The 22,130-nt window shown below is 42.9% G+C and overlaps 1 protein-coding gene across 2 annotated transcripts in view; it reads right to left on the bottom strand.

The window, feature by feature from the left end:
• RANBP10 (RAN binding protein 10) overlaps positions 1 to 22,130 on the bottom strand; it is a 77,173-nt gene that overhangs the window by 42,751 nt on the left and 12,292 nt on the right. For both annotated transcript variants that reach the window (XM_038185647.2, XM_038185646.2), the window contains exon 3: positions 12,149 to 12,201. In XM_038185647.2, the coding sequence (XP_038041575.1) occupies positions 12,149 to 12,201 (53 nt within the window). The remainder of the gene's footprint in view (positions 1 to 12,148; positions 12,202 to 22,130) is intronic.

Genomic DNA, 22,130 nt, shown 5'->3' on the forward strand with positions numbered 1-22,130 from the left:
GAAGTCAGTCTGATGGGGCAAAAGGCAGTAACTTTTATTTTATACAACCCTAATTTTCAGGTGAATAGCCATAAATAAAGCATGAGATTAAATTTAACCTAACTTCAGAAGGTTATTGACCTGCGTGCTTTGGGAGGTGTTTTTGTTACCTCCAGCTCTGACCACGGCTGATAGGGAGGCACCAGCTCTGACTCCATTTGAGGACGTGATCATTGCCACCACGGTGTCGCCCTGCAGCAAGCGCTGTGCAGCGCCGTGATATCTGCCCACCTCCTCCATGCGGTGCCGACTTGCCCAGTATCAGCTCCTCGCAGAAGGCTCATGTTTTAAAACAAGTCCCACCTAAAAAAGCTGTATCCAGCTACGTGAGAGATAACCTGCTTACGGGGGGCACACCTAACAAGCAGAGCACGGGAGGGCATGGGGACGGAGGCGTAGGCTGCTGCTGTATAGGGGTAGCCATGGGGAAAGAGAAATAAATTGCAGGTTTCCAGGTATGTACAGAAATATAACTGCTCCTTCAGCATCGTGGCTAGCAACTGTGAAGCTGCACTTTGGAAATTAACTGCGGAAGAAAAGCTTCACCTGAACTACATGGAAAGCAGAAGTCTAATCTTGAATTGAAGGGAGAACAGATTTTCTTATTTTGCTGCTTCTCAACAAGCTTATAAGAACTATGTGAGTCTATCCATTATAGAATAAAGATTGTACACACCCCACTTACCCTGAAAACTCAAACCTGTTGGAAAGGAAAAGGGAATGGTACATAACTAACACAGTAATTTGTGTATTTCCTGCAGTCCCTGCACATTTGTTAGGAAATTTGGTTAAGGATCAGCCCAACAGGATAGCTCAAGCTTCCTACACTGCTGGACACTGCAAAACGAAACTATCCTATCCACATCTGAAATATACAGCCAGACACTGTAAAGCTTTGGAGGGGAACTGCTCTTGATATATGTGCAACAGATTCTTGAATATGTTGCGTTCTTGAATAAGTACAACATATTCAAGAGAACCTGACCCACAGACAAAAACTCTGCTATGCCCCTGCAAATTTCCCCCTTTCAGGTGCCATACACATCAAGGCCTTTTTCCAGTGCTGATTATGGGTAAGTGAGACATGAGCTACAGCTTCTGTGAGGCTCCATAAAAGCTACTTCCCCAAAGAGGCCAGGCACTTGCAGACAAATGAGTGTCAGGAAAAATAAATGCTACTACGCTACTCAAGACTGAAAATCTTTCCCTGCAACTACTGATTTCAAGGAACTATGCACACTTCGAAGGAATGGCTAATCTGAATTCAGGTTATTTAATGCACTAACAACACACTAATCTAAAATATCAATTTTCACAACGCTATGTGTATTTTACAATGAAACCACTGCAGCCACCCTCATACACAAATTCAGTCCACAAAGTTCCCCTCCCCTACCACAAGCAACCCCACACAGTACACCCAGTTCATCTTTTTAATTACATCTCAGTAAGCCTTAATGTTGAATACCTCCAAAATTTAGATCTCGCAAATCCAAACAGTCAGAAAGCCCACCACTGTTATGGGAAACACGGAAGAATATAACTAATGGATGTGGAGGACCGAAATTCCAGTTCTTCTAGAAGTACAAAGGAGCTGAGGATGGGACGTGCACTTGCTGTGTGTTCATTCATCAAACCCATTTCAATATTCAAGCTATAATTTCATAAAAGTTCAGATGACCTCAACACACAGAGTAAGATCTGAGAAAACCGACTGCAAAGCAAGAAAGGTTATGTGGGATGAAGAGAATATGACTGAGCATTAGGTGGAGCTTGGCAGACCTCAATGGGTAGTGGAAGGTGAATCACTAAACACAATATTCTCAAAGATATGCGGAGCCTTTTTATTTATTAAATAGAGATCACTCTTTTGGGAAAGAACAACATTTTAAAGAGCGTTTACTGATTTGCAGAGAGCAGCACCAGAAGAGAAAACACGATGAAGATGAGCTAAGCAGTGACAGAGAAACCGGGAGATCATTTCAGGAGTCTTCAACATGTGCACCAGGGCACTCATGGCACATTTAAAATTTGGTCAGGCACCACTCACACACAGAACTGAGAGTGAAGACTAAAAAAGAAGCACTATAAATAGAATAAACAGAAAATGGGCATTTCTCAGATTACTTCTCAATGATGAAATTTCACATACACTGAACGCATGAAATTGATTCCATATGAGAAGTATTCTTACACTAAAAATGTCTAAAAACTGAAGTTCCAAAAGAAACCCTTTTGTTTTATTGCAATAAGTATAAATTTCTCATTTGTTTCTTCAGCAGACTTAAAAATGAAAAGCTACATTGAAAATTGCACATGGTACGGCCCAGTAAGAGAACATCTGGAGAAAGAAGGAATCCGCTTCAACCACTCTTAGGACACTACATCCCCACTCTGAGCCTTTTTTTTTATTATTATTATTTTTTTTTAATCAGTATGGCTACCTCATATTACTTACCCTGGAATAGTTATTAGTGGCTGGAGTGCATGAGCTGTGATGCTGGAGTACATCTCTCAGTTCTGTTTATTAGAAACCAGGGTAGCACAACTGAAGATGTAAATCCAAGCACAGCAGGTGTTGAGAACCAAGAAATTCACTTCAAAAATACACCCGGGGCTCCAAAATAATATTCGTGTAGACAAATTCAAGAAGGCTCCACTTACAAAGGCCAAACATCTCAAACCTACTGTAACGCATTTCTTTTTCTTGGCAGCGTGTGTTTAACATCCACCACTCTTTTAAGCTGTACAGTAATTTGCACTTGTCCAGATGAGATCCTTCCAAAAGTTCGCTCTGTACAAAAGGATCACTCACTGTTGAACTGACACACTGACCCACTTCGCTCTTGTTTCTTCTGTTATGCATTAAAAATAACTGCGATTTCTAAACATACCAGTCACCTCTTCGGATGCCGAAGACAAATTACTTTTTCAGGTCAAAACCTAATTAAGCTAGCAGCAACAAGGCTACCAGGGCAAAGTTTCCAGAGCAGTTCTCAGGCTGCTTTTTCCCCTCAGCTCCTCCTCAGTATCAGATGTTTGGCGTTTCTAATTGCTCCCAGGGACTGCATCTTGCTCAAAATACATCTGCAGTGCAGGCATGGCCGGGGGAGCAGGACAGGGATGCTCAGAAGGATGCCCCCCCTCCTGCAGCCACCTCAGATCAGAGGCTCTCTCGGCTTCCCTCTCTCACATCCCCACAGTTTGGAGCCCTTCACAGCTGATTAATTGCAAATGAGCTTCTGTTGGCCTCTACTTCTGACTGCCGTTGCACTCCTCCACATCAGGACTGCTGTGCAAGAAGTCACTGTCCTTTGATTGCAGGGACCCTCCTCCACCACCACCAGCGTAGATCCTCTCGTCCCATTGCACTCTAAGGCACTGATAACCGTGACAAGTCCACACACATCACTGCCTGCTTTAGTGCATCACCAGAAATAGAGCAGATGCAGCTAGAAGGCATCTGGCCCTGAAATTTCCCAAGACAGGATTCTTCTCCATCATCAGTTTCAGTCTTTCTCATGACACCCTTCCACTGTCCAAGCAGCACTCACCATGCACAGACTGAAATTCACTGTATCTGTATTCTCCAGATGCTAACGAAGGCTGCAGAGCCACTATTAGCACACAGCCCTTCTCATAATAGCTAGAAACCCTTCTGAGCTCAACATCTTCCCAAACCTTCAGTCTCCTCATCATCTGGACCAGAAAGCATCTGGTAAGTTACAGCAAAACAAGCATCGGAGTTCATCGATGTTTGTTTTCACTTCTTTACTAAGTGACTTAACAAGACAAAGTTCAGTGCAAAAAAATATCCAGTCAAGTTCAACTGTCTTACTAATCACCGAAATAAAGGTACCCAGCCACCATCTTCAAACACCTTGAAAAAAGACAGAGGCAGACGAAAAATTAGAGATGCAGCCAGCCAGGCTTGCTCCAGCCCAGCAAAACCAGTCTCTGTGATCAAGTGGGCAGCTGTGCACTGGAACCAATCTTTAATTAAAGCTTTCAGCAAACACCTTAGGTGAGAATAATATTTTTTAACCCTAAAATCAAGCAGTGCCCCCCATACATTATTGTTAACCCAATTACATGATCCGGTTTTCTTGCACCCCACCAACTGGTTTGCTAGCAAAAATGAGAGGCTAGGAGAAGTGTAAGCAAGTTTATGGTTAGGAACTGGCACAGTCAGCCAAAGGAGTGTGTATGTAACTAGGTCCTGGGGGTGTTTCCTTGAGCAGTTTTGGGGAAATGCACACCTATCTGTTGTTTACTCCAACCCTACATGTTCCTTAACTTGACATACAAAGACTAGTCGCCACTCTCTAATTTAATGAAGGTACTAAAGAAGTGGCAGCTTTATGAAATTCCTTACGTGTAGTTATCTGTGCGCAAATCTCATGGCAAAATGAAGAACTGGGCACTATTCAGTCTGGGTCTCAAACAAACAGGCTGGATTTCCTGAAAAGTCCAACCTCCTCACAGCTAGCAAGAGGAAAGGTTTAAACGGAGTGGCAAGCAGAGCTGGGCTGCACGCTGCTCTAAATCCACACTGAATACCTCCTGCAGGACACAGTATTCATGTTGCCATAAAACACACTGAATATTGAACAACGTTTGGAATTTGTCACTACTTTGATTAAATTACTCAAGTAACCACTTTTATCCTAAAACTCTATCAAACTACTCCAAGGTTTCCATGGTGCTCAGTCCTGAAGAGGACTCAATAAAGAATAAGTAGAAAATCCAAGGAAAACAGGCAAGAAAAGGGAACTATAAGCAATGATCAGGTGAAAGTAAATACTCAGACTCCTTTTAAGAAATCACAAGGCCTCCCTCATCCATTCTTGAATAACTTGAGTGGTTTAACTAGAGACCTCAATGGTGTAAGAACTCCATGAAGAGCCACAACAGCAGCGAAGAATAAAACAGGGGTCAAGGCAGAGGTAAACTGAGTATTTCCGTGCTTCTTTACAGGATTAAGCCTTCCTTACGGATAATAGAGGAGAGGAACAAAATTCAGGTTTCTCCATGGTGCTCCAAAGTCCTTATACACTCCAGAGGCAGACCACGAGTGCCTTTCCCTCAAACAGTTGTGCACTGAATGGAAAAGCAACCTGTGTGCTCAGCCTTGACACATGGACTCTGACTGTCAGCCACCTGCTTTGCTGGTTTCTCATCTTTTTCCCACACGTCTGCCCTCCAAATGCATCAACAAACTGCAACATAATTAAAAATATACCTAAAAAGCAAAAGATTGATTGCTCAACATAGCAAATAGAGTAGAATAATATTTACATCTGAAAACATCAAAGAAGCATTAAAAGAAACTACAAGTTCAGTAGCGCAGGCTTTTAACCCATAATCTCCATGGTAATACCCTAATGCTGAATACCTAATACAACTGTAATTTAACTTATTTAGCATTTAATTTATGTTAGAGAATAACAACTCTTCCTGTATTGGAAACAGCGGAGGAAGAGGCACATCTCTGGACTGGAAGACGCTCGTAAACCAACAGAGTAAAAAACGCAGTGCAATTCCAGGATGTACTACGGAAGGTATAAATTTACTAAAGAGACAACAAAGTGTGAGTACCATCGTGTAAGACTTTGCTAAGATATCATATGAAAACCCCATGTACCATTTTGGTCAACTATTTTTAAGGATAGTTCTAGAAGAGCTTTGCAGCAGAACATATACCATAATGTATTTTAAGACAGAGCTTGATCAGCTGCATAAATCCTTAAATAAACTTAACAGAAATTACTTCTAAAGATAGAAAATCAAGCTGGGTATCCAATAGGCTGGTTTAGCCTGGAGGATTTGAAAGCATGCTGAATCACTGTTTGGTTCCCAGTTAACCAACTAGCTTTCTCCTGTCCCCTTCCCCTTTTTCTACCTAGGCCTTAGAGATTTTGGAAGTTTGGCAAAGATTTTTCTTCATCTTTGCAGTGTGGGTAAAGAGATGCTTGCTGAATTGCTCTGACTTTTAATGTTTTATTTTACTACAGGGACAAAGAAACTGGTGCTTGTGATGCATCCAGTAGATAAAATTCATAAAAGGTCAAAAAGTTGTCAGAAATCAAAAAAATATGATAAACAGGAACAAAGCGAAGAGCCAGGGATGCATGGCTTAGAGAGACCAGAAAGCAGTGACAGAAGTATTCACGTATACAGCTACTAAGAGGCAAGGAATTAATTATTCTCCACCTCCACACAATCTAAGAGTAATGGACTTAAACTGCACAGGATATTTTGCTCAGTCACTGGGAAAAGCTTTCCAACACAAGGATGGTGTTGGAAGAAGGGGCCACAAAGATACTGAATGGCTGGTTTAAACATGCACCTGTCAGGCAGAACTGACGTATAACTGAATTAGCTTCAAATCACTAGACCTGTTGAAGTCTCATCTTCTGTAATTCTTACATTTACCTAATATAAATTACATCTACCTGGGACTAAGGTGGTTTTTTTTGCACAGATTCTTCATTGGAGTTGCAGAAAGCGATGACTCAAAGCAAAGGCGAGAGAAAGAAACAAGTTCTTAAGACACATTTGAAGTATATGGATGGCCATTAGAGGAAAAAATAGCTAGAAGGAACCTCGGGAGCTCTCTAGCCAAACACCCTGCTCATAGCAGGCACAATTTTAAAGTTACATCAGGTTTCTCACAGTGTTGTACACCTGAGGTGTGAAAATCTCGGAAGATGGAACCTCTTGGGTAGTCCACAGCAAACTCTGACAAGGAATTATTTATTTATTAGCTTCCCATGAGCATTTCCTTTCTTGCAACTGGTGGCCATTGCTTCTTGTCCCTTCACCATGCACCTCTGGGAAAAGTCTGGGTCTGTGATCTCTTTAAGGTCCCTTCAGGGCTTAAGGGTGAAAGGCTGCTCCTAGATCTGTTCAAAGCCTCTTCTTCAGGCTCAACAAGCTCAGGTCCATTAGTTTCTCACCAGTTCCTACAACACAACATCTGTCCGGCCTCCCCTTCGTCAGTGCCCCTCTGAAGATGCCTGAAGAACCCTTGCAAACATCCCTGGGGAAGAAGCCAATACCTCTTTCATCTCATAGACAGGAACAGGCAGACAACAGATTCCTCAATAGCTTTGCTCCTACAACATCTCTTCTGATAACACGCAAGGCAATCTGGAAATAAATAAAGTCCTATCTACAAACGTCAACATAAACCTATTAGCAAATGATGAAGCTAAAGCAAACAAAGGGAACTCCAAACAAAGTTAAAATGGAAAGCTGTTCATCAGGTTTGTGGTTTATGGAGGTGAACTCAGGGCTTCTGCAGAGGAGGGGAGCATGGGGAAGATTTAACTCCCAGCACTCATTTTTATTTTATTTAAATGTCTGTAGGAATAGGCCATTGATAAGGACCATTTGCTGAAAGAGGCACAAGACAGCTGGACAAATTACTTCTGTTGTTGCTGATCTGGCTTCAGGCATTACAGTCCCACAAACCAAATCCAGTATGCAGCAAGTTTTTGTACACCAAATTACGCTGCTTTACCTGACTGCACACGAACTCAAGCCTGTAAAACATTCTTGAAATTGAAAGCTTCTTTCAATAGGGAGTTTGAAGCAGACCAGCGGTGAATGAGCCCAGCAATATTTCTGAATTTATAAGTGAGGTGAAAAATAATCAAAGCTCCATGGAACAACCCAGTAGTGTGAAAAAGCTGGCACTCCGCTCTACATGTGCACTGCTGCATAGCAGGGCAAGTCAGTTATTAACCAGAGGGTGTTTAAAGTCTCTAAAAGTGATTGGCCAGATCCTATCTGTGCTGTTTAACAAACTGGAGCAGGGCATGCCTAAGGGTACGGTTTCACAACATCTTGGGCTGAATGAAGACCTTGCAGCTACCCTAGAGACTCACCCCTCCTTCCCTCTCCTGCTGACCCCGTGTTCCTGCTGGGTTACCCTCAAAGGGAGAGCAAATGAACTGCTGTCTCTCAGCAGCATGAAGGTTTTGAACCAACGGAGAACACCCTGTGCATGGGACATTCCCCTCCAACATGCACGTCTCATCCATGTTAAAGATGGAAACACCGATTTTCCTCCATTTTATGAAGGTTAGGAGATGTCTGCAGCAAACCACAGACACATTTTCAGCTGGATTCAGAAAAACTTCCTAAACGGAGGGGAAAAAAAAAAAAAGGACATTTCTTATGTGACATTTAGGATGCTCCACGAATGCTGAACAGAGCAGCCTGCCAGAACCTCAGCACAGCAGACAAGCAAGCAAGGTTCTGCCAGGCCTGAAAGCTAGATTGGCTTGGCAAAGGATGTGACAAGTGCCAGAGCGAAGAGCTCGCACAAGGGAAGAAGAAGGTGGGCTGTGCAGCCGGGGGTAGGGAGAAGCGAGTGGTGAGCTTCTCTCCTTTGAAGGCAAGGAGTTAGATCAGTTCAGCTGTAACATGTAATTTCATCCTCAGATACCAAAATGCTGAATGCACGTGGAAAAAACAATGAATCTGGGGAAAAGAAGTGAGCAGACATTTCAATGAAAGCCATTATTTTAAAGCAGAACACTTACTGAATGTTCTAAATGTCTTTAATTTTATTTTATTTTAAATCATCAAGACACATAAGGGTCAGAAAAATGCCACTCGAATAAAAAAAATCACTAATTTCAGTGCTGATGATTGAGTTTCAGAGCACAGCCTACAGAAGCCTTTGAGCAGAGCAGGGGCAGACAGTCTCCTTTTAAAAGCAGCCTCCGTTTCCAATGCACAGACGGGTCGCTTAAGGGAATGCTCAGGTTGCCCCAGCCACACTTCCAACTTTCAGAGAACGCTCAACACTACCCCCATCAGCACCAAGCTGTGCTGAAGCCAAAATAAATTTGGCATGAAGCACAAATGTCCTGACTTGGAACTGGATACCACTGAAGTGTTTGTTCTCGCAGGAAAGAGTTTGAGACAGAACCCAGCACCAACTCCCATACCAGGTTTTGGACTGCTGAACTTGTAGTAGTCACACGCTGCCCTGACAGTATGCCTAGCGAAAATTAATCTGTTAAAGCAGAAGTGACTTAAAAAAGCGTCTAAGGAGACAAACTTGGCAGGATTTCAGGTCACAAAAAGTTCACATTACATTTTGATGTGAAGCCAAGTCAAGACTCCAAGCCTATCACTTCTTTGTGAGCTCTCACTTACTCTGTGCTGAGGGACTTGATAACAGCTAAGCCTGATACATGTTTCTAACTTCATTTACTTGGGCAGCATACTGTAAAAATGAAATCATTGGACTCATTCTCCAAAAGCCAGGAAGACAATTACTGAGATCTAACACAGAACCATGCATTTCATTTCACACAGATGACAGGAGATTGACCTAACTACATGTGCAGAATCTGTCTTGGCAGCATAATCTGCGTGCGATCAAAAAAACCACCAGGTTCATAGGATCAAATATGTACAGTTCACTGCTAAGCTAAATAAGCACCATCTGAAGTCTCAAGTTGATGATTTTTTTTTTAAACTCAAACAAAAGAATTCCACATTTACTACATACACTCTTGAAATAATAGAAGTATACAGGCATTTTGATTCAAATCAGCCATAAAAAACAGCTCTTGTGGCTCTTAGGCTTTAGAGACATTTAACAGAAGTGGCTCGGTTAATTTTCAGTCCCTGAAGGGGGAAAAAGAAAATGAAACAAACAATTTTGGCAGGTTAGTATTTAACTGTTACATATAACTTTTATAATCCTATAAGAATCCTAGCAAAAGGACAGCCCAACCAGCAGCCTACAGCACACAAGACAACCCCATCCATCATTCCTCTGCACATGCTGGGGAGCCACATCTTGAACACCACTTGCGCCCTTAATTGCCAAGTAACTTGCAAGCTGCCTTTCAGCTCTAGGAAAAGAAGATGGAGCTGGATTCATGCTCCATCTTACACATGCACACAGCCCACTTGGTTGGGAGAATTGGGCAAGAGGAGGCAGAGTGAGGAGAAGTCTGGAAACAGGCATCTATACCTGTTGACACTGGATCATCTTGATCTAGGCATTCCCAACCTATCTGCAACCAACTTCAAAAATCTGGCAGTGTCCTGCCTTCCTCCTTCCCTGGTCTAGTTCTGAGGGGATAAAGGCTTGTGAGCATAATTTTCCCTCCAATGGTATAGACACTAGATCTGATGAGAACTATTAGCAAGTACAGTTTGCAGTAAGGTGCAAATTCTTTAACCCCTTACTAATGGTTCTCATTGAAACTGTTCTCCCAAAACGAGAACATTTCCCAAATGAGAATTTTTATGAGTTATTATAAAAGCACGGAATAATTAAAGAGGGAAGGGACCTTCAGAAGACATCCAGTCCAATCCCTGCTCAAAGCAGGTCTGATTAGATCACATTGGTCAAGGCCATGTCCAGCTGAGGCCTAAATATCTCCAAAGTTGGAGACTGAACCACCTCTGCGGGCAGGTCAGAAATTAGCAGGGACAAAAATGCCAGGATGTCTGTGCCCAAGTCAGACCAACAGTTCTTTGGGCTGTGGCCAAAAGCTAACTCTCACGGTAGATCAAATATGATCAGAGTGGTACCTGGCAAAGGGGAGGCTGGCTGAAGCTATCAAACATGGCTGTGATTTATGAACAGCCCACACGCTACACTGACATTTGTTACTCAAACATCAGTGGCGTGGAACTGCATCGGGGAGGGTCAGGCTGGCTGTTAGGACAAGGTTCTTCACCAAGAGGCGGCCAGGCACTGGAACAGGCTCCCCATGGCAGTGGTCACAGCTCTGAGCTGCCAGAGTTCGAGAAGCATTTGGGCGCTGCTTTCCGACAGGGAGTCTGATTGTTGGTGGTCTTGCGTGGACCCAGGAGTTGGACTTGATGATCCTTGTCAGTCCCTTCAAAGGATATTCTATGTTTCTATGATCACGAGTGGTTACAATGCATGTTATTTCACTGCTGAAATTTTTAATTGAACTAATAAAGTAACGCAATTAGTCTTGACAACTTAAAATTTCTTTATCAACGCAAATGGTCCCAAAAGCTCCTTCGTGCACTCCAGGATCGCCATGATCCTCTTCAGTAAGAAGACACTGTAGATGTTCCATTACACAATTCAGCAGTAGATTTACAATTAAAACAACATGCATCAGAAAACTGACTTGTCTCTGAAATCATCCATGGATCCTGCTTGTCTTCGTCTCCTTTTCTTTATCTGCAGTCTCAGCAGAATTTCAGAAACATAACCATAGAAACTTCTCAGAAATTTATAACTGAGCTACAGAATCATATATTTTGCTTCATAAAACATTCTCCTTCGGAGATACCAAGATGCATAATATGGGTTGAATATACATTTCAGCTTTAGCATTCCACCAGGAGTAAATCACTTCGAAGACAGAATGGCAGATGGTTCCCATTGCTTTTTTTTCCAGCACTTGAAGAACATTCACTTTCTAACAAATACAGGAAACTTTCAACTTTGAACCCAGCTGAATTCCTGCTACAGAAGTCACTACATTATTAGCAGCTTTCTTTATAATTTTCAGTTAACTATTTATTAAAAAAAAAAAAAAGGAAGAAAGGAAGCTGGCTTTTAAATAAAAGAATTTGGTTAAGTAACCATCTTAAAGGCTAAACTAAAAACAAATATTTCAAAAGTAAGCAACAACATTAACTGGGTATATGACTAATCAAATATTTCTGGTTTTGGTTGGAAGGGGGAAAGAAGAGAAAAGTGAATATAACGACAATTTTCTTGACATTTTATGATTCTTTCATATGAAATTGTCAGGTGTGGTGCACAAATTAAATGTCAAATTATTTTGGTACTTATCTTTCAGACGCAAAGAACAGCTGGCATGTCTGAAAACTCATTATCTTCTTACCTGTTACTCATTAGTTTAATATTAATTTCTATCATCTGCTAAAATCATCGTGGCTACATTAACACTACTAGTAACTCTGTTAAGGATAACACTCAATAGTTTGAAGCTCCAAAACTTAAGACACTTATAGTCCTGACGTTTTATTAATAGAAACACATCCATTAATTCCTAAATATATTTATTTTAAATAAACATTTAACACAGACTGTAAGCCAAAACAAATCTTTACAGTGACTTACCAGGAAGCCTGTTCATGTTGACCCCTTGAGCAGAAAGTCCTATTCCCATATACCTTTAAAAACAAACAACAAAAAAAAAGAATCAGTCAAGCTCAGAATGGTGAAACCACACGACTTCCCACAGAAGAAATACAGCTGGTTGGGGACCACATCAATAAATGATCTAAGGTAAGAATATTAAAATCAGTAAAGATATTTCACTACTTTTTTACTCTTGTCTTGAATCAAAGGTAAAATGCAAATTTGCTTTAGCGACTACCAGCTCTCTGATCTGCAACTACAGCTACTCTTTAGCTCCTAATTGGGAGGAAAAGAACTGGAAAATAAGCACACTCCTTCATTCTCCAACATGTATTTTACAGAAGTTCCTAAGTAAAAGGTGGTCCTTCTGAATTTTACAAAACAAAAGATTTTCCCCCACACATTGACACCTTTCTGAACCTTTGTAAGCTCTGTGAAAAGGCCGTGTCCTGCAGCCCACAGCTCTGCTCGCTATCGTGGTACTTTTTTAGAATTAGAAACAAAAGAAGCAGCATCTCTGTTAGCTGTCTCATAGCCTTTTTAAGGTCCTTGTTCATATCCTGCTCCCCTGTGGTCTCTTCTCAAGGTTGAATACTCCCGGTCTGTTTGGCTGTTCCTCATACAGAAGCTGATCTATACCTCGTTACTCTTCCAGTTCCATATCTTCTTTGAGAAGCAGAAGGAAACCAGAACTGTGAGCATCACTCACAACACAAACACACAGTGATTACTGTGGACAACATCACAATGATGTTCTCCATTTTGCTTTCTATTCCTCCCCATCCTGGTCTCTATTATTCCACCTATACTTTGCCTGCAGATGCGAACTGAGCTGATTTTTCCATGGGGCTATCGACCTCAACACAAAGGACTGGTCCCTGCATTCCAAGAAGGAGCTCAGAGACCATTTTTTGTGTTAAGCTCAGATTGTTATTCTTCCCCGACAAGAGTCATTTTCACAGAATTTCTAGGTTGGAAGAGACCTCAAGATCATCGAGTCCAACCTCTAACCTAACACTAACAGTCCCCACTAAACCATATCCCTAAGCTCCACATCTAAACGTTTTGTACCTGTACAGCCTGAACAGCATCTTTCATTTTATCCTGCAGTCATCCAGCACTGTCAGGTTGTTCTACAGTTCTTCACACTCAGCCCTTGTTTGTACGACTATCGTTGGCTTCATATCATCAGCAAAAAACATCACCTTGCTATTAATTTCATTTCCATGTCATTTATTAATGTAGAGACATCTGAGACAGGTGCCATCCCTGCAGAAATCCATCAGTGAACATTCTCAACCAGAGGAAGGAGAGGATGCAAGGGCCATTCATTTCTCTGCCCTGTTTCCTACCTGCTAGCTAATCTGCCACCTATTCAGCCACACAAGCACTTTCGCTCTACTCTACATGTCCTTTATCTTCTTTAAGAATTTTTCAGGATGGATCTGGCTTTTGCAAAAACAAGCAGACTAATCTTTATCTACATGTGCATTCAACAGGATTGTGAAGCACGGCCACTCTCTGAACAGGCTCTCCTTCCCCACTGCGCAACACTCACCCATTGTTATGCACTCACCCATTTTGTTTGTTCTATTTCTGTTAATTTGCATGGTCTGTAATTCCCTTAATATCCCCTGGAGCCACAGAAACAGCTGCCCTGCTCAGCTTATTTTTAACAAGCTTCCGCATTTTTAGGTTACTGCACCTGAAATTAACAGTTGACTGTGGGGCTCTTGCTGAGGTTAAGTTACAAATCCAATGAGGCTGCAGCCAGCATTCTGCTCTTCTTCTGCAGGATCAGCTTTCCTTCTGTGGCTTCCCTGACTACCTGCTCCATAAAATATTAACTGTGCCTAAAAATAGTGTTTCGGAATTGGACCCAAACGTTACATTCCTACAAGCCACGTGAGTTAAGTCCCCTGCTGCAAGTGTTTCCCATCCTTGACTTCTTTGCGTCTCAGTCACTGCAGTGGTCAGCCCCAGACACTCACCCAGCCATCTCTTACTCCCCCTTCTCAACAGGACATGGGGAGAAAATAAAATGGATTGAAATGACAACAGGGAGATCACTCACCAATTGCCACCATGGGCAAAACAGATTTGACTTGGGGAAGATTTAATATAATTTATTGCCAATTAAAAATAAAGGAGGATAGCATGAAAGAAAAGAAACAAGAACACTGCATAAACCCCACAGACATTGTCACCACCCCAGTCAAACAGGATAGGAATGAATAAATGATTTTTTTCCTGTTTACACTGAGATTTTAATCCATAGAGATCTACATGTTTATCAGACTTGAGCCCATGATCTCTTCAACAAACTGCACATTTTCACAAACATGGACAACTTTGTCTTGTATACTTCACATCTCGGTGTCATGACCTTCCAGAATTTAAACACCTGACCATTAGTTTTACAAAGCTTTAAATGCAGCCAGTCCCTTCTTTAAACACACTGTTTCAGCAGTGTCCCAGCTTCCAGAGGATCTGAATCCCTCCTCGGACAGAAACTGGAACTGTTGCTCCTCATATCTTCCTGGCATGGTGCAAAGCACAGTACTGTGCAAAGGGCAGGGGAAAGCATTTGGGGGACTGCTACAGCAGAGGTCCTGGGTTTAAAATTTCTGTGTAATAGTTCAAGTTTTGCAAAGGGAACTTTTTCCGTTCCTCCCCATGCCTTCGCTACCTCAGGGACCTCAAGCCCGGCAATTCATACAGTATTCAAATGCTTTGGGAGAGCTGTGAACTTGGTGCCTTCCAGGCATGTCATTATGCCCTTCTCCCTCGAGTTGCAATCCCTGATCACTGAATTGCTAATTACTATACAGCCCGTCTTTTCTTTCAGCTGTCCTCTGGCCTCTTTGGGTTATCTTCAGAGCAGAAAGATACATGGTCACCTTCTGATAAAGAAAACCTACTGGTGGAATTGCATCTTCCCATCGCCCAGCTCAATGTTTTCCTACACAAGTCTGGGATTCCTCAAGTCCAAGTTCTCCAAGTGAGCTCTGACAAACAGGGCTATGCCAATCTAACAGCCACCTGCTATCAAGAATGCCAGTCCAGGTCCTTCATTTCTCACCACATAAAAGTTTTATAATTATAAAAACAAAGAAAAGTGTTACTTTTCAATAAAAGAAATAGTAAGACAACCCCTGAGGCTAGAAACATTCCCAAAAGGCCTTCGGCAGCAGACAGTTTGGGAGCAAAAATCTGAACCTCCTGACAGCATTTAGGGCAAACAAGTTTATCTTGGAAACTCTCCAGTCACAGAGGACAGAATCCAGGACATTTGGCTGAATCTCCTATTTCTCATTTAGAGGATAAAAAGAGATTTGTGAGGGTTTCCAAAATATCTGGGGTATACATAATCACGTAGCAAATCTGATATTCTCTGCCGAAGTGCTAAAAGCCTAGAGCCTGTCTACAAAAAGAAGAGCTCAAAGCACTTTGCTCATTGAGACAGAACATCGAACACTAATGCAGTACAGCTTGGACACAGTGCCTGAAGGAACAACGGCCGTGGGTGTATTTTGCACTGCTCCAAGTCTCTGGACAGGTAGAACAGCCAGAGAGCAGCCCTGAGCTTTTAGATCAGAGTTGCTGCACCCCCAAGATAATCCTCGTCGTGCTTGGTCATGATGGAAGGAGCTCAAGGGCATCCCTTTCCCTACCACAGATTAACAAGCTCTGCCAGCTCGAACAGGGAATATTTCACCTGCACTAAGGGAAACGGCAGCCAAAAGTCAGCTGGCATCTGCCTGGGCACGCACTACCTCTGAGAAAGGATTTCAGGGTGCCAAGATACAGCCTAGCAAAAGACTTCCCAAAGGTTTACACTGCCACACGCCAGAGTGGCAAGACAAGATACCACGGAAGAGTGAAGTGGGAAGGGTTTATATGAAATTAAGCCCTGCACAGTCTGCAATATGTCCTGAAGTAGAAAGCTCAATGGTAAAGATCATCACTGCTTCAAAATACACATGGACTGGGCAGTGACAAGACATTCAGGCATTCATCCCAAAAGCTAAATTTGCAAAGAACCTATTCTCTAGACTATCTACTCCTCAGCACCTCAGTATAAACAAAACAAAACAAAAAAACTGTTTCATCTGAGGAGGGATGCCACAACTGCTTGCACCTTCGTGCAGAGTCCAAATGGGAAGACTCTGTTTGGTCCAAAAGTGTTCAGCTTTTTATGCATTAAGATCAGCTGCTGGTGTCCATTTCCCTGTTTTGGTAGGAAATATGACCTGCCACACACCCCTACACAAGGTGTGAAGAGGACCTTCGAGCACCAACAACTACCATGGAAAGGACATGGAAAAAATTTGTAGCACCGTAGGCAAATAAATACTGTCGGACCCCAGAGGTGTTTTGATGAGGTCCTTCACCAGAAGATCTTAAATAAATTATTTTGGTCTAAAATCACCTCACAGACAACTAACCTCACAGATAACAGACTGAGGGTAAGAAAAATGCTCGCAGGTACGCAGCCATGAGGTAAAGATGTCGTATTACAGGCTCTGAACAAATACCTATGACCTGACAGAGAGAATCAGGGAAGCCAAGAACGAGTGGTGACGGGCAGGAAGTGGCAGAGGACCAACGTGATTAAATTGTACGATAAAGAAGTACTCCAAACAACCACATGCCAGGCTGCATCACGGAGTGCTGCCTGTGAGTCACTGGGAGGGATCTGCTCCCCTTAGTGCCTGTCAGTATCATGTTCAGCTTTGGGCTCCCCAGTACGAGAAAGATGGTGACAAACTGGAGGGAGTGCAGGAGAGATGACCAAGACACGGGGCTCAAGCCACACAACTTACAGACGTGTTTGTTCAGTCTGAAAAACAAAAGATGAAGGCGAGATCTTACTGCCTTCTACAGCTACCTAATGGCACGTCACAAGGAAGGTGGAACCAAACTTCTCACAAACACACCCCAAAATTATGAGAACAGACACGAGTCATAAAGAAAACTCCCATTCAATATTACTACAATGATTTTAACTATGAGTGTGATCGGACACTGGAAGAAGGGCCAATAAAAGCTACTGAATGTCCACCTGCAGAGAGGATCAACAACTCGATATCATGTTGTCCTGAAGAACCTGATCTACCATCGATAGGGAGCTGAACTAGAAGACCTACAGAGATCCCTTCCAACTAAATTAGTCAACAATACTTTGACTTCAAGACGGTTCTGCTGACAGGCAGCAAATTCCTGTCTGGAAGAGTGTAACACAAGATATCAAGTAAGCTGAGACATGGCGGAACTTTCTGTGGCACACACGTACACCGCGAGCCAAGTCCCGGTCTGATGACACCAACTGACCCCAGCTTCCTCCCTAGTCATCAAAGGGAATGGATCGCCCAGGAAGAACTGGTTCCTGAAGAATCTACGAAACAACCCCGAACTCACAAACAAAAAATCCCACAGTGACTCCTGCCTGGCACATTGCCACAGGCCCTTCAGCTCTTTGGCTCTCTGAACCTAGTGCTCCCTTGAAGAAAAGCAACGAGGAAGGATCTGCTCTGATCTCAAGGAGATCTCAAGGATAGAATAGACTTTAAGAGAAAGCACTATGCAATGTCACTCCTCAGGATCCCTATAAAAAAGTACAGATTGCTTACTCCTCTGGCATCAAGTCTTTTTAAACATCAGGCTCCGTGGTTAATGGCGTCACTATTTCATTCTTTAGAACTCTCCAATGAAGACCAGATAACCAGATAATCCTTTAAAAGCAAAGAATGGCATTTGGGAGCCTCTAAACATTCCTCCACAATGAACACATGTGCAAAACAATTTGGTTTTCTGTCATGACCATACCTTCTAAAAACCCTTCATAAAAAACTCTCCTGAATCATCTATTGTTCTTACAGGCTCTCCAATTGTTTCCTGTACCTGATGTTTTGGGAAGGAAAAACATTATTTAATATTTCAAACCTTGAGTCAGACATCCGTGGATCCTTACTGTGTTTTTACACTTATACTGCGTTTTTACACTTCGTTCAATTTTTCTCATCTAATAGAACTTCAAATTTTGGAGGGTGTATCCCTATCCTCCCTCACCCTCGCGTCTGATTATGTCAGCTGTCATGTCATTTTGAATCCCTCCAACAGTCCATACCCATCCTCCAGTACGATGTCTACTTAAACAGTCCCTATACCATCTGAAAGCATTTTACTTTTCTGATTCCATCTTTTTATTAACTTTTCTTAAACAAGCTTCCTTAATTTATACAGCATTTGTTGGCTGCGGATTTTTTTTTTTTTTTGGAGGAACTCTGAAGTGTTAAGGTTTAGGGGCCTTTTTACAGTACTTCTCAAAGGACACTAACCATGAGTATTTATGGTCAATGCTGCAGAGGAATTTATAAACAGTTTAAAAAAATAAAAAATTCTCCACAGCTTAGAGCATGAGTCAGAAGTTACATCCTCTCCCATGAGTTCCCTGACTAACCTCTTTGAATCAGTCATTTATAGCATCTAAAAATTTAGTCTCACACCCCTACGTGACATACACATGATCTCTACAGAGAAAAATAAATACATTTTAAAGATGTGTTTACAGCCTGCCAGGCACAATATGGAAGATTTCTCCTTATATCTGCAAGGTGCTCTCTAGCTTTTCCTCGCCCACCTCCTTAGAGCACTGGCAGATAAGACAGCATGTTTGTTAGCATTTCAATTTTCTTGCTCCTGCTGAGCCTGGAAACCTCTGCTACTACCACATTTTCCTTGCTGCACAGTGGGTTTTGCTGTTTTGATATCTTCGACTGCGTGCTAGAAGCGAGGACCATAGTCCACAGCTAAAATTGCATTCCAGCTTTATGTTGCTTCAGAGAGCAGCGAGAAGTGCCACCTTTGCCAATTGTTCAAGCCTCAGATGGGCTGTGATTCAGAGTTCAAGGTCCCAAATTGTTTGAACACACAGTAAAGGCACCACCTAAGCCTGGACCATTAATAACAGAGTGCTTAGCCGTGCCTCTGGCAGGCCTGGAAACACTCTGCAAAAACCTGTTGAGGAGCAGACAGCTCGGTTACGTCAGCAGAACAATTCTCCCTGCCTTCACCTGCTCACATCAGCAAACCCAAAATTTATTGCATTTGCGGGTGACTTCCAAATTCTGTTCAATGGGCAGGGGCACGCCTCTTGGTATTCAGAACGTGCCTTACATCCTGATTTATTTGGCTGAGCTGAAGGTGAAACACCATAAAACTGCTCACTGTGTCTCCTCTCGTGCAGCTTTGCCATGTGATGGTGTTAGTTTCAGTATCATACACAGCATGCCTCTGCTGGTCCTTTGTTTTTTGTACGTTACAGCATTCAGTATAACATAAATAACATAAATCTCCACAGAGGCTGCCCTACATCATCATTTCCAGTTTTGGAGGTTTCAGGTGTGGACAGACCGCATATGGGATATTCATCAACTGCAGTCCCTTTTTTGAGGGTCCAAAAAGAGTCTCCTAGAAGGGGATGCACAGCTAGGGAAGCACTGATACAGTGGTAAAGGCAGAACATAAGGACACAACAGCACTGACTTTCAAACACGAAAAAATACTTTATGGGAAGTTTGGGGGGAATGATACATTTAAATCTATTATTGATCCCAAATGAGAAATCTACCTTAGCTATAGCAAAAAAGCCAGGCAAAAAGAGAGATCCTAAAACCATCTTCTCAGTGGTGAACACTGAATACCTGGAACTCCCCCCCACGCCAGTCAGAAGCATCAAAAAATGCTGCAATACATAATCAGCCGATCAATTCCAAATAGAGCAGAAAGACCGACAAAAATAAACGCAGACACATGCCTGTGATTCAATCAGAAGAACAGTTTTGTCTCCCCTTATCAGCAACCTAGGCAGTTACCATAGCACCAAATTCTTTCCAAATTCTGCTGCACCTCAGCCCTGCCCAGTGGATGCCAGCTGCTTTTTAAGATTCAGACAGGCTGGATGAGCCGCACACTCCACCGTTATGGCACCAGCTGATTCAATTAAGAATTTTAGCAGTGATCGTACCATATAATTTCCATTAATTTTCTAAAAATGATTTAAATGAAAAGGTTTTAACTTTCTGACACGTAGACTTTGGGTTATCATGGACTGATAGATCATAACAATGAGTAACTTGAGTGTTTCCCTAAACCCTGAGTTTTGCTCTACATCGTGAAGTCTGACAGACCAAAAGTTAACTTTTCAGCCAACTGGATGCACTCTCTGGACGCAAATTGGCCATCTGTGTCCCACTGCACAAGCACACCGCAAGGACAAGCCTTCATCTGACATGCAATCGATGGCCAGTAGCCGGGCATCACTGGAGGACTCCTGCTGATACATGCAGCATCCACGGCAGTGACCCCAAGGCACCGTAAAATGATGCACTGAGATTGATATCAATTCTTGCAGCACCAGAAAAGGCACATAAAGGCATAAACAAACACAGTAACAGAAGTTCTGGCTGCAAAAGTTTTTGTAACACAAAGGCGGCCTCTCATAATCCAACATAAGCACACTGAACATATACGATATGGATAAACGTCCGAAGGGGCAAAAGACCAAGAACATATTTTCATTTACCCAATTATTAGAAGGCCACGTTAGCATGCTGACCCACCATAACAGCATTTCAGCATCACTTCTGTGACTACTGCCTCATCAATTCACACACAAATAGCTACACAGGAGGTGACAATTTTTCTGGGTGCTCCTAGTCAGGTGCAGACATGTTATGATAACGCTGTGACAACGCACGGGATGCTAGTTTCTAGATCCCTAAGGACAGACTGCAAAAATATTCAAATGGCTGTAATTTACCCAGATCTAAATCCCAGCTTAATAACCCCTACCCTAAGCCCTGCCCCATGCCTCTCAGTGTTCAAGAGGCATTTGGATAATGCCTTTATCAACATGCTTTAACTTCTGGTTAGCCCTGAAGAGGTCAGGCTGCTGGAGTCAATCATCTACAAGGGCCCCTTCCAACAGAACTATTCTATTCCACATCTCCTACTTCAAGCCTCTATCTCCCTAGGCCAGGAGTGAGCTGCCTTTACTGTGTAACCCTGCTTTGCATCCCCAGCACAGAACCTGCACCCATCCATGCCTGCTGCACACCCAGCAGCCTACCTGTCCGCTTCTGCTTGTCCTGACATCCACACCAGCTAGTGGGCAGAAGGTGGAGAAGGCTGATGCAGAATCAGGATCTGCCACTTAAACTTCTCTTACCTGTAGCAGGACCACTCTTCCTCACTCCAGAATTTCACATGCTGGATAGCACCGGCCAAGTGAAGCACAGATTCGGTGAGCAACAGTGCCTGACATGTGGGCCTCAAGATGGTAAGGAGGTGACAACCTCTTCTACAGCTTTGCGCTCACGAGGCAGCCCCCAGGAAAGCTCAGATCCAGGCTGCATACGGCATCGCACCTCCTTCCAGTCACACCACCCACCCCGCTCATCTGACACACCAGATAAAAGGCAATCAGAGGGAGCTGAGAAATACAGACCCTGCCAAGCTACACTTGGAATATGGCTGAGATGCAAGGACTTTGCATGCTGTGATGTTCGCTGCCAGAGGTCCTCAAAAGATATGGTCTTTGCAACCAGTTGCAGTTTGGATTAAGCATTAGATATTTTGAATCTTTATTTTTAAGGTATGCATACATTAGAGAGAGAATTGGGCCCACCCTATTGAGGTTCAACAAGGCCAAGTGCAAGGTGCTGCACCTGGGCTGGGGCAATCCCAGACGTGAGGACAGGCTGGGAGAAGAACTCATTGAGAGCAGCCCTGCAGAGAAGGACTTGGGGGTTCTGGTGGGCAAAAAGCTTGACATGAGCCAGCAGTGTGTGCTCGCAGCCCAGAAGGCCAACTGCATCCTGGGCTGCATTAAAAAAGGAGTGGGCAGCAGGGCAGGGAGGGGATTGTCCCCCTCTGCTCTGCCCTTGTGAGGCCCCAG

The sequence above is a fragment of the Anas platyrhynchos genome, chromosome 12 (assembly GCF_047663525.1).
Source record: "Anas platyrhynchos isolate ZD024472 breed Pekin duck chromosome 12, IASCAAS_PekinDuck_T2T, whole genome shotgun sequence".
NCBI classification, from domain to species: Eukaryota; Metazoa; Chordata; class Aves; order Anseriformes; family Anatidae; genus Anas; species Anas platyrhynchos.